The 14,009-nt window shown below is 41.5% G+C and overlaps 1 protein-coding gene across 1 annotated transcript in view; it reads right to left on the bottom strand.

Annotated features, from left to right (window-relative positions):
- The window catches only part of MINDY4 (MINDY lysine 48 deubiquitinase 4), a gene marked incomplete at its 3' end in the record, with an annotated part of 30,121 nt that extends 24,330 nt beyond the window's left edge, over nucleotides 1-5,791 (bottom strand). The window contains exons 1-3 of the mRNA XM_081346287.1: nucleotides 5,579-5,791; nucleotides 4,355-4,474; nucleotides 2,186-2,400 (exon numbers count right to left, since the gene is read on the bottom strand). Of these exons, the coding sequence (XP_081202413.1) occupies nucleotides 2,186-2,400; nucleotides 4,355-4,474; nucleotides 5,579-5,641 (398 nt within the window). The 5' untranslated portion in view covers nucleotides 5,642-5,791. The remainder of the gene's footprint in view (nucleotides 1-2,185; nucleotides 2,401-4,354; nucleotides 4,475-5,578) is intronic.
- Between the last annotated feature and the right edge of the window lie 8,218 nt (nucleotides 5,792-14,009).

Raw genomic sequence — 14,009 nt, 5'->3', positions numbered from 1 at the left:
TTGCAGCATCCCCCACGTTCAGGTGACTAAAATTCATATGCTTGACAACTGGTTCATATTTAGGACGGTCGCGGTGTCCCGGGTTCAAGTGATCCCCTTTTCCGACCTGACAAGCAAAGTCAACGGGAAAAGGCGGATTCAGTTAACAACCGTGTGGCTAAATTAACAGTAGCAGAGATCCACTGAACCAACTGGCAAGAAAGTTTCTAAAATGGGGCAAAACTCACTTAATAAATTTCTCACTTAGCAATATAAATTTTGGGTTCAATTGTGGTCATATGTCAAGGACTACCTGCCGTCGGTTGAACTGTCTGGATACAGGAAGATATATTTTTTTTATAGCTGACGAAGATGAAGCAAATAATTTCTGCATCGTCTAGTTCGGATTAATTTTCTCTATCCCGGTCAGTCCTGTTCCTATCTGTGAATAACTGCCTCAAACCACAGACTTTTTGAAGTTTGAAAGCTGTATCTTCGGGCCCTTTACGAGAGGACACCACAGATATGTTTATCTCTTAGTCATTTGACAGCGGTATTTTGGGAGAAATACGTTTGGTGTGTAATTAATAGTTAATTCATAGCCACCTAGATTGGAAGGGACCTCGGAGGTCATTTAGTCCAACCCCTGCCCAGTGCAAGAAATCTTTATATCATCCTGTAAAAATGGCCGTCCAATCTTTTTCCTCAGTTCAAGGGCCTGCAGCTTTTTCAGGGTCAAGCAACCGTTTTATCATAAAGCATAAAGAGAGAAAATGGTAAATGGTGAATTTTAACACCAATACAAGTAGTTCTCAACTTACAACCATTTGTATAGCAAATAGAGGAAGTCCTCGACATACAATAGTTCATTTAGCGACCGTTCAAAGTTACAATGGCACTAAAAAAAGTGACCACTTTCCACACTTACGACCGTTACAGCATCCCCATGATCACATGATTTACATTCAGACGCTTGGCAACTGGCTCGTATTTACGACGGTTGCCGTGTCCCAGGGTCATGTGACTCCCTTTTGCGACCTTCTGAGAAGCAAAGTCAATGGGGGAAGCCAGATTCACTTAACAAGCATGTGACTAAAAAAATGTGACAAGAAAAGTCGTAAAATGGGGCAAAACTCACTTCACAAATTTCTCACTTAGCAACATAAATTCAGGGCTCAATTGTGGTCATAAGTTAAGGACTATCTGTACTCTTAAGTTACAATGGACCCCAAGAAATCATATTGATTCAAAGTTCTGATGACCAGCTCCCCTCCCCCACAGTCACATGATCACATTTTGGACACCCAACATCTGGTCTGCATTTACAGCTGTTTCCCACAGTCACATTACATGACAGCAATTCATGACCATTTTTGCCAAAAACTGGCCTTCACTGGTCCTTGAATTTATAATTGTTTAATGACCATTCCAAGTTACAATGGCACTGAAAAAATGGACTTGCAAGCAATTTTTCACACATCCGTTGTAGCATCTCTGCGGTCACATGATCAAAATTTACACGCTTGGCAAGTGACTCATATTTATGATGATCGCAGAGTCCCGAGATCACTTGATCCCCTTTTGCGACTTTCTGACAAGCAAAGTCAATGGGGAAACTTAACAACCGTGTTGCTAACTTAACAACGTAACACTTGCAGTGATTCAACTGTGGCAAAAAAGGTTGTAAAATGGGGCAAAACTCACTTAACAACTGTCTCACTTTGCAACAGAAATTTTTGATTTAATTGTGGTTGTAGAGGACCATCTGTACTTCCAGTTTCTAGCAAAAAAACAGCCATTGCAGACAGTGGATTTGTTTTACGACAGCAGTGTTTGCTTAATGACTGCCATCAAAAATGTCATAAAATTGGACACTCATATGGACACTCAAATTGGACACTACTATAATGATCACAATCATATAATGACTACTTAACGACCACTACTTAACGACCATTATCACCATAATTCTGGTCTAGTTTACAGTCGTAAGTCAAGGACTTCCTGTCTGCAGCAATCAGTTAATGCAAGGGTCTTCATACTTGGTCCTTTTATGATTTGCGGACTTCAACTCCCAGAATTCCTCAGCCAGCATGCCTGGCTGAGGAATTCTGGGAGTTGAAGTCCGCAAATCATAAAAGGGCCAAGTTTGCGTTAATGACTGCCATCTAAAGATTTAAGATCAAATGCTAAAACTTATATATACCTGGGAGTCCCTTTTTTAATTTTTTCGGCTGCTGTTTGCCCTCGAGTGGCTTCTCTAGAGAGAAAATTCTTAGGAGGAAAACTCTCTGTACTTCTTGAGTGAGAAACTTTGTTTTCCAGAAATGAGGAATTTCCCAGGAAGCTTTGGTTAATCTGGAACTCCAGAAAATAGCTCGCCATGATCTCCAGAATGGTTTTTAAAGGAGTCTCTTTTGCCTGCAGCAGAAAAAGTAAGATAAATGGGCCATTAGAATTAGGTAAAGGTAAAGGTAAAGGTTCCCCCGCACATGCGTGCTAGTCGTTTCCGACTCTAGGGGCCGGTGCTCGTCTCCGTTTCAAAGCTGAAGAGCCAGCGCTTGTCCGAGGACGTCTCCGTGGTCATGTGGCCGGCATGACTAGACGCCAAAGGCTCACGGAACGCTGTTACCTTCCCACCGTAGTGGTCCCTATTTTTCTACTTGCATTTTTACGTGCTTTCGGACTGCTAGGTTGGCAGAAGCTGGGACGAGTAACAGGCGCTCACTCTGCTACGCGGCACTTGGGATTTGACCCGCCAAACTGCCAACCTTCTGATCAACAAGCTCAGCGTCCTAACCCACTGAGCCACCGCGTCCCATTAGAATTAGCCTGACTCAATTTTACTGTTAGCCTGCCCTTTGGAACCAGCTGCCAGTGGAGCTGAGGACTGCCCCCGACCTCCGTTCATTCCGCCGGGACCTGAAGACCTGGCTCTTCGAGCTCTCTGGCCCAGGCTGAGAATTAATCTTAATTTTAACTGGGGTTTTATTTATGCAGGGACAAATATAATTTTTTTAAATTTGTTTTTAACTTTTGTATCTTGGTTTTTTAATCACCCTGTAAACCGCCCTGAGTCCTTCGGGAAAGGGCGGTATATAAATGTAATAAAATAAATAAATAAATAAATAAATAATAAAAATGTCGCAGTAACCCCATTGGTCGAATGATCAGAAGTTGGTCACTAGGCAACTGGCATATCTTTATGATAGTTACAGCGTCACCATTTGTGGCCTTCCCAGCCAGCTTCAGGAAAGCTGGGTTCGCTTAACAACCGCATGATTCACTTAACAACTGCCGTACAGGTAGTCCTTGATTTACAACACTTCCTTTAGTGACCGCTCAAAGTTAAAACAGCACAGAAAAAAGTGACTTCTCAATGTTTCCCACACTTAACAACCATTGCAGCATCCTGATGGGTCAATTGGTCAAAATTCAGAAGCTTGGCAACTGGTTCCTATTTATGACAGTTGCAGAATCCCAGGGTCATGTGATCCCTTTTTGTGACCTTATGACAAGCCAAATCAATGAGGAAGCCAGATTCACTTAACAACTTAAAAACTGCAGGGATTCATTAACAACTGTGGCAAGAAAAGTCATAAAAATGGGGCAAAGCTCACTTAACAGATATCTCACTTAGCAACAGAAATGTTGGGCTCAATTTTGTCATCGTACATTGAGGACTACGTGTAATTCCCTTAACAACTTTAGCAGAAAACTAAAATTGGGTCAACTCATTTAACAATTGTCTTGCTTGTCAATGGACATTCAGGGCCTAGGTCCAGCTACAGAATAATAAAGTTGGAAGGGATCTCAAACAGGAGACCACCACCCCCTATACCAGGGATAGGCAACCTCGGCTCTTTTGTGACTCGTGGACTTCAACTCCCAGAATTCCTGAGCCAGCATAACTCAGCATGAAACCTCTCCCTTTCCCCTCAGTATGGCTGGCTCAGGAATTCTGGGAGTTGAAGTCCACGAGTCACAAAAGAGCCAAGGTTGCCTAGCCCTGCCCTAGCCCACTTCAGACAGTCTTTTCTTAACAACTTCCAATGGTGGGACATCCACTATTAAAGCACCCCCTGATTAATTGTTCTCAGTGTAATAAAAATTCTCCTTAGTCCCCGAGATCATTAACTCTCCTTTTTAGGAGTTTTTAAAGAACAAAAATTTAGAACTATAACTTGTGGGTGGTGTAATTAGTTCTTTTTGCACATTGCATGAGATTAGAATAGATGGGCTTTGTGGCCCCTTCCAACTGCCTAATTCTGTGACTCTACCTCAAGCCTTGCAAACGGTTTGTCCCACTAAGAGGCTTGCTTACAACTCCCAAAGTGTTGTAGACACCTTGTGCAAAAATGCTGTCCTGGTTTACCTTGTTTTGTTTGTATAAAGACTGGAGATGCAAAACATTTCGTAGCTCGTTTCTGTTGTTGATGCTAAATGCAGTACGGGGAAATTCTTCATCCATCACAATCCCGGTCTTTTTCAAGCCCTACACAGGAAAGAGACAATGCTATAATCAGTATCGGAAAGAAACCTCAGTCTTCATGCCACTGCTTAACTTAGAAATCAGAAATAATAATTCGGAAAAGCTGTTGCCACCGTGTTTCTCAACCTTTATAACTCTTAAGACAAGGGGCCTTCAAAACTGGCCCTCATGACTTGTGGACTTCAACTCCCAGAATTCCTCAGCTAGCGTGCCTGGCTGAGGAATTCTGGGAGTTGGAAGTACACAAGTCATAAAAGGGCCACATTTGAAGACCCCTGTCCTAAGAGGTTTAAAATGTGTGGACTTCCATTCCCAGAATTCCCCAGCCTGCATGCTTTAAGATGTGTGGACCTCAACTCCCAGAGTGCACTAGCTGGCATGCTTTAAGTTGGGTGAACTTCAACTCCCAGAATCCCCCCCCATGCTTTAAGACGCACAGTCCAATTCCCAGAATTCTCTTGGAGGGTCATTACTGAGAATTCTGGGAACTGGAGTCCCTACATCTCCATTTGTGACCTTGCTGAGGCTGAAAAACACTGGTTATTCTACTTGTTAATAACTGGAACCTCTTTATGGACTTTTTGTTGAAACAGAAACAGAAAAAAATGAAGTTCTGATTTATGGAAATGATGCTTAGAAAGGACAAAAGAAGGAAAGAAGGCCTTAGGGAGAAAAATAATGACTTATCACTGCTGTAGAGGAAACAGTATTTCATTTTTAGTGCGTGCCAGTGTACTCACAGTAAAAAATGGCAATAAAGGTGTAAAGAAGATTCAAAGCCCTCCCTGTTCATTTTTGTTTATTTATTTATCTATCTATCTCTCGTCCCTTTTCTTTTACTTCTTTGCTTTCTTTTTTTCTTTAAATTTGTATTGATTTTGTTCTGGAAAAAAATTCTTTACTAAAAATTAATTACAAACACAAACGGTCCACCGTTTGCCTATGGAAATGAGGAAAGTCTTTCTCCGCCTTGTCCCCCCCCTCCACCAATGCATTGTGGGAAATGTAGTCCCCGGAGGAATCCGGCTGTTCTCCACGTTGGGCACGCGAGGGAGGGGTGTCCCGAGGCTTTTCCTCCCCCCCCATCCTTTCCCGCCCCCACCTCACCTTTTTGCTCAGGAACTCTCTCACTAAAGATGCAGCCACTTCTTCCACGAAAGACGCTTCCATCGATGATCTTGCAGCATGCAACGAGCTCTGATTTAAAAATAAAACAAAATGCAATTTTTATTTTTTTATTTTTATTTTATTTATTTATTTGGCTTGGTCTCTTCCTGCCCTCCACGCGTCGCGGGGGTCTTTGCTCAAATTGCAGCCGGCGGGCAAGGCAGTTGCGCTACAGTTGGCAGGTTGTCATGGCGATGACGTCACGCGTCGAGAATTCGTTCCCCGCCTCTTTTGCTCTCCTGCAAGCAAACCTAATCCTCGGGGCGGCTAGAACGGGGTGGGCTCTAGATGAGGAATTCTGGGAGTTGAAGTCCACGCTTCTTAAAGTGGGGGAGGTTGAGAATCACTGGGCTTTAGGAGGTTTTGGATGTGGAGAGAGGAGGGAAGGACCATTATCAGAATACACAATTGACAGACACTAGAAGCCATGTTGTAAAGCAACATTCCATCAGTTCTGGAAGCTTGCTTTCTTTCTTTCTTTCTTTCTTTCTTTCTTTCTTTCTTTCTTTCTTTCTTTCTTTCTTTCTTTCTTTATTTATTTATTTATTTATTTATTTATTTATTTATTTATTTATTTATTTATTTATTTATTTATTTATTTATTTATTTATTTATTTATTTATTTATTTATTTATTTATTTATTTATTTATTTATTTATTTATTTATTTATTTATTTATATTTATATACCACCCTTTCCCGGAGGACTCAAGGCAGTTTACAGGGAATTAAAAACCAAAAATACAAAAGTTAAAAACCAAGTTTAAAAAATATTAAATTTATCCCTGTACAAATAAAACCCCAATTAAAATAAATTAATCCTCAGCCTGGGCCAGAGAGCTCAAAGAGCCAGGTCTTCAGGCCCCGGCGGAATGAACGGAGGTCGGGGGCAGTCCTCAACTCCACTGGCAGCTGGTTCCACAGGGCAGGCGCCCCCACTGAGAAGGCCCTATCCCTGGGTGTAGCTTCCTTTCAGAGGCAGATTCTGTGGCTCTTGAAGTAAACCATCTCTTTTCCATGCAGCTGTTTGGCGTCCTTCTTGCAAAACCTCAACTCGGATTGGAATCCTCAAATTCATTGCAGACTAAGTAAAATGGTTAGGTCAGTCACACCAGGTTTTACCATCTTTTTTCAGCCACAGTTCTTAACTGAATCACTGAAATTGTCAAGTTATATCGCCATAAAGCAAGTCCAGCTTCCCTCTGACTTTGCTGGTCAGAAATTGACCTGCAATGTCACCAACAGCGGTCACATGACTGGAGTTTTCAGACGACCATAAGATTTTCTCTCAAAAGGAAATTTCAGAAGCATTTATGAAAAATTGCAAAGCAATATATCAGTTGCCTTAAGGAAGTCCTCAACTTATGACCGGCATTGAGCCCAACATTTCATTTGCTAGGCAAGACAATTGTTAAGCGCCCCATTTCATGACCTTTCTTGCCACAGTTGTTAAGTGAATCACTGCAGCTGTTAAGTTAGAAACACGGTTGTTAAGTGAATCTGGCTTCTCCTTTTGCTTGTCAGGTGACAAAAGGTGAAAACATGACCCCAATACACTGCAAATGTCATAAATATCAGTCAGTTGTCAAGGGTCTGAATTTTGATCACGTGACCATGGAGAAGCTGCAATGGTCATTAAGTGTGAAAAACAGTCATGTCACTTTTTTCAGTGCCAAGCTCAACTGCACCAATTGTTAGTTGTTTTGAAAGTCATGGCCATATTAAATACCCAAAGTGTCAACTCTGCAAACGGACCTGAATGAAACCATTTGGCTTGTTTTCAGTTGTGACCAGAATGGGAGGGGGTGTGGAATTTTTCAGCTAGCTTAAAACAGTTCTCTGTCCCATGGGAACCAAGGTCATTTCTGTTTGTTAGTCTGGGAGGCTTAGCTTTCTGTTAGAAAGCCCACCAAACTATTCTATTGCAAAACGTAGTTCAGGGGTCTTCAAACCTGGCCCTTTTATGACTTGTGGACCTCAACTCCCAGAATTCCTCAACCAGGCACGCTGGCCGAGGAATTCTGGGGGTTGAAGTCCACAAGTCATAAAAGGGCCAGGTATAAAGACTCCTGACGTAGTTGATTGTATATAGTTCTATGGGGTGGGAAGTTTAACTTTGTAATACTGTAACTTTGCAGGGAACTTTAGTCTTGGTTTTACTTTTGACAGTGCCAGTGCCGATACCTTGTAGCCAATAAACATGTTATCTTTTTTTTGCTATTTTATTTAGTTTTATTCATTTATAACATAAAACATGAAAATACAAAAGCAAACAGTGGGGGACAACAGTAGAAAAACAAAACAAAAAGGGTGTGAAGAAAGGGAGGGGAAAAACGAAAGGCACCGACTTCCAATTCTGTTGCAATAAAATCAGATATTAAAATCAAATCTCAACATTTTACATTTACATATAACAGTATGCAGTAGCCATTTCTGTTATCTAATTCTGCAAAACCCAAAATCATAATACCATTTTTTCTACCTCAAGCGCAAAGTCCAGAAGCGGTTTCCAAGTAGAAACAAAAGGACTGATGTTCTTTTCTTTTACCAGCACAATCAATTTGGCCATCTCTGCTAACTCCATCAGCTTTTCTAACCATTCATCCATGGTGGGAATTGAGGCATCCTTCCATTTTTGTGCATAGAATAGAGCAATCTTGCTGCCCTCACCATACAGTTCCAATTTTTTTCCCAGTTCTCTTTCCATTAGGCCCAGAAGGAATGTTTCTGGTTTAATCTTTATGTTCACTTTAACATGTTCTTAAAGGAAACCTCAAGCCTCAGAGTTCTGTTTTAGTTGGTCTCATCTATCGGAACCATGAAACAAAAGTTCTACAGAACTTAGAATGACTTCCAAACAATAGAGAATATTTGTATCTCAAGGTTGAAATGAAGGGGCCCTTGGTGCTCCCCTGAGCCTGGCTGTTTTCTTGCAGACGTTTCATTCCCCAAACAAGGTAGCATCATCAGTGATATTAGTTCTAGCTAGTTTTCTATAGAATCCATATGCTACATAAATAAATGTGGCACAATCCTGCCAAAACTGAGGTGCTGCTGGAGGATGCTTCTCCTGCAAGAGACAGGGTAATACCTGTTGTGATTCAGTGTCAGCCTGTGCTCCCAGCAGCTGAGTCTGAAGAATCTGAGGAGGAGGAGGGGTTTGGAGAGCCTTCGGTGTCGGAGGGAGGCTCTGATGCACTTCAGGACTCTCAGCCTGGCCCCTCCAGTCGTATTCCTCATGAGGCTCAGCTGTGTTAGGAGGAGGGGTCAGACTCAGAGGAGTCAGCTGAATCTGTTCAGAGACGCTAGAAGCAGAAGGCAATCCAGCAGAGCAGAGCAGAGCAGATAAAATCTATGAGGCAACTCAGTGAAAGGAGGAGAAGGCATTGAGAAGCCACGCCTTGGGACAGATAATAAAAGGGGAAGGTGTGGCAGTGCTGGTTGCTGAAGGCAACTGTTTGGAGACATTCAAAGAGAATCCTGGTCTGTTCTTGCTAATCTGTTTGACTCTTGTTTGTTAACTCGTTTGATATTTTGAATCATTTTATTGAAGGAAATATTCTGCTACCTTTTTGTTTGAACTGTAAATAAATTTGGGTTGGGTTTTTCCAGCCTATTGATTGTTTAAAGGAAGAAGGGGTTATACCTGACACACAAACAGGGCCGGTCATAGGCTGGAACAGAACAATACCGAGCATTTTTATCGAGGCTGGCCACGGATGTTCCTGGACTCCAGCCCCCAAGAGAATGGCCAAGATCTGATCATTTGTACGCTAACTATTGGAGGCACATAGATACTTTTCCTGAGATTGTACAGTATTCACAGTCCTTCTACATTTAATAATAATAAGTTGGAAGGGACCTTGGAGGTCATCTAGTGCAACCCCCTGCTCAGGCAGGAAACCCTATACCATTTCAGACAAATGGCTGGCCAGTCTCTTCTTAAAAACTTCCAGTGTTGGAGCATTCACCACTTCTGGAGGCAGGTTGTTCCACTGATTAATTGTTCTAACTGTCAGGAAGTTTCTCCTTAGTTCTAGGTTGCTTCTCTCCTTGACTAGTTTCCATCCATTGCTTCTTGTCCTGTTTTCAGGTGCTTTGGAAAATAGCTTGACTCCCTCTTCTTTGTGGCAACCCCTGAGATACTGGAACACTGCTATCATGTCACCCCTCACCCTTCTCTTCATTAAACTACACATACCCAATTCCAGCAACCGTTCCCTATGTTTTACCCTCCAGTCCCTCAATCATCTTTGTTGCTCTTCTCTGTACTTTCTAGAGTCTCGACATCTTTTTTACATCGTGGTGACCAAAACTGGATGCAATATTCCAGGTATGGCCTTACCAAGACATTCCAGGTGTGGCCTTACCAAGGCATTCTCATCAAGATTCTTCCAAAATGCTTAACCACAGCCAAGTCGAATAAATCTTGCTCCTTGTGTAAATGCGCAAAGACATCGCGGCTTGCCTCGGATACGTTGAGGAGGAGATTCGTAGATTTTATGATATAACCTAATCTCCTAGTTACAGAATTATACCTCATTTGGATTATGCCTACATAAAAGAAATTCACAGGGGACAGTGTCAGCTTAGCATGTATTCCCAAGGAAAAAAGTGGTTCCTCTTGATAAGACAATGAAACAGATGCGCATCTAACTTCAAACAGTCACTAATTTTGTCAGTGATTACTGATCGAATTTTTAAACTAATCCCAAATCCATTCCTTCAGCTAGATGCTGTCATGCCTCGCTACTCGACTGCTTAGAAACTCATAGAATTTGGTACTCAATGCACTTTTAATGTGCAAATTTTCCTACAGTACTCGTTTCTTTGGTACATGGCATGCAAGCTAGAACTTATCAGTGTCAGCTGTCTTGTGACTCGCAACCTAAAACAAAGTTTGACGCATTAGTCACACTATTGGTACTTGTCATTTTTAATACTAGTCGTGCCTCCCGGCACCCATTAATGAGAAGAACTAAGGTACCGCTGTACTTGGTGGCAGTTTGTCCGAGATCTCACTTGGCTTGAGATTACTTGATAAGCTAACAGTGATGACTATTTAACTTTGATGGTTATGTTCCTGAACTCAGCCATCCAACTGTCATTGACCTAACTCCTATTTCACAAACATCTCTTTGTTCCTAGTGAGTTCTGCTCGCTAGGGCTAGGCTATCACAGGTGACGTGTTGCATCCAATTTTGGACTATCCTTTGTCTATCTTTGGTCTACCGTTGTCTATCTGTACTTGGCATTTTGGGGTAGATCTTGCTCATTCTTTGGCCCCTTCCTTCCTTCCTTCCCTCCCTTCCTTTCTCCATTCCTCCTCCCTCCCTTCATTCTCTCCCTCTCTCCTTTTGTTGTGACTCAGGGCCAGCCTGTGGGTCCGACAGCCGGCTCCGATGTATCGGATGACTCAGATGAGGGGGAGGAGGGAGACGAACCGGCTGATGATGGTTTGGAGGCTTTGCAGAGCCCTCAGCCGGGGACCTCTTCTCAGCTGCGTGAGCCCGATAGTGCGGAGGATGATGACCCACAGCTGGCCCTGTTCAAGGACGCCCGACGCAGGAGGCAGTCGAGCAGGAACAAACAAAGAAAGGCTGTGGGACTCCTCGGGAGGAGGCACAGGGAGACCACGCCCTGAGCTCTCAATAAAAGGAGTGTTTGGGGAGGGGCTGGTTGCTGAAAGCAACCCTTCCGCTTGAGAATTCAAGTTCCTGTGTTTTTGTTTCTTGTTTTGTTAATTGACTAATAAATCTTGGCAGACGCTTTTCAGCCTTGGACGCTCTCCAGTCTCTTCTATCTGAATAGGGGTTTGCCTTACTACAAGGCCGGAAGAGGGCTGGTTCAGAACACCTTTTTTCCTCCATGTCTTTGCTTCCTTGTTTCCCTCTCATTCCTACAAACCTAAAGAGGTGTCTAAATATTCACCATTGTTGACGGCAAATGTTCATCGGCTATAAATCACATGTTCCAATAGCATATTCCATTAGGAAAGCAATATATCACTCATCCCAAAATGGCAGAAAAACCACAATAGAAAATACTTGATATGTTTCCAGTTTACTTATTTGGTAAGCTTGATGTTAGTAACACTGGAAGCAGCAGATGTGGGAGACACATCTACACCAAAGTAGTATTCACCTCTGGCTTTAGACCAAGAATCCAAATTAAGTCAATATTTAATCATTACATCATTTTTTGTTGAAAAAAAGTGAAAGAACACCATTAACTTTCCGCATAGGAAGCGCTGTGGAAAATACAACTTCTTCATTTTTATATTTGCAGGAGAATATCGAATATAAGAGAATCTCTGAGCTCAGGATTGAACCGTGGAGTCTGCTTGATGTTCTCTGAACTTGACTCTTGCTTGCATTTGCTTAATTATTGACTGAGTAGCCTCAACAGTGGGATTGCTCTAATACCAATGACAACTTTTTCATCCTGGTCCTGCAAAAAATTAGTAAGGTCGGAGGCCCTGCTTACTCACTAGGCAGTACAGTGTAAAATGTACATAAATAGCAAACAGGAACACTGCCAGAAGGATGGCTCCAGTGATCTTCATTCTTTGCCCCTGTTTTTTTCTGAAAAGGACAGAGAAAAGAAAACAGCTTGCTAGGAAAAGCTCAGGTAATTCACTATACTCCGTAGTCTTTCGTTGGAACTGCATTATCTCTGCTCAGCCAAGCCATGTTGTTAGGAATCCTTGTAATTTAGCTCAGAATGTCTGGAGGGCTTCTGGTATAGCCTGACCAAGTGCTTCTCAAAGGCCACCCATCCTACAGGGCACCAGAGGGAAAGGGGTCCATTGGGATGTATTTGGGGGCCCAATGGGGCAGAGGAAGTGAAGCTTCGGGCTACAAGGAGGACTACGCAGGTCTCAAAAGCAACAACCAGACCAACTTGTGAAAGGACACTTAGCACAAATTTAGCATCAAGCATGCAGTGGCACCCATTCGTGGGCAAAAGGGAGTTAAGGGGAGTGCTTTCCTTCCCAAATCAGATAGGATCATTTACAAAATGTTTAGAGGGAAGGGAAGGATACTCAGATCAGGCAAATTAAATCTATCTGATTTAATGGGCTGTATTGATTAGAATAAGGGACACGGTGGCTCAGTGGGTTAGGACGCTGAGCTTGTCGATCAGAAGGTCGGCAGTTTGGCGTGTCGAATCCCGAGTGCCGCGTAACAGAGTGAGCGCCTGTTACTTGTCCCAGCTTCTGCCCACCTAGCAGTTCGAAAGCACGTAAAAATGCAAGTAGAAAAATAGGGACCACTACGGTGGGAAGGTAACAGCGTTCCGTGCGCCTTTGGCGTCTAGTCATGCCGGCCACATGACCACGGAGACGTCCTCGGACAAACGCTGGCTCTTCGGCTATGAAACGGAGATGAGCACCGGCCCCTAGAGTCGGAAACGACTAGCACGCATGTGCGGGGGAACCTTTACCTTTACCTTTTTATTGATTAGAATAAGACATACCTGCACCGAGAACTCTCCTTTCCTAGGATCTTCCTTACAATCTGGAAGCCATGACAGGGAAATAACAAAGCAGACTATAAGTGAATAATATATTTCAAGGCTCATATTTTACATTGATAACTATATTGATTGTAGAGTCATTGCCTAAATTGCAGGATCGTAACAAATAATTTAATTTCTCAGGTTTTGCTTATCAGTCTCCAGATCATCTCCTACCCAATTCATCTTTTCAGATAAATTTTCTTTTTTTTTAAAAAAAAACCAATCTGGTACCACATTTTCCAGCTAGCAAATGTTATTAAAAGGCTGAATTTTTTAAATGTGTTGTTCAGAAAAGCTTCTTCCTCACTCCCAGTACGGCTCTCCTTCTATAATGTCCAATATTTTTTTGCAATTTTTGTGAATGTTCCCATGTAAAAACAATATGCAAGTTACATACAAATAGCACAATTCTCTGAAATGCAAGACTTTAAAAAAGAAATGCTAGATTACACTGATTAGCAAAATGACCTGTTTTACTTCCAATTCCTCAGATACATTTTTGTATTATTAAGTCTCTACATTCGTTTTTATCTTATGATCAGCAATAGTAGCTGAATTTCCCACTTCTCTCTCTCTCTCTCTCTCTCTCTCTCTATATATATATATATATATATATATATATATATATATATATATATATATATATATATATGTATATATATATATATATATATATATGTGTATATATATATATATATATATATGTGTATATATATATATATATATATATATATATATATATATATATATATATATATATATATATATATATATATATATATATATATATATATATATATATATATATATATATATATATATATATATATATATATATATATATATATATA

Source organism: Vipera berus (assembly GCF_964194415.1).
Source record: "Vipera berus genome assembly, chromosome: Z".
Taxonomy (NCBI): Eukaryota; Metazoa; Chordata; class Lepidosauria; order Squamata; family Viperidae; genus Vipera; species Vipera berus.
This window is presented reverse-complemented; position numbering and strand designations above follow the sequence as displayed.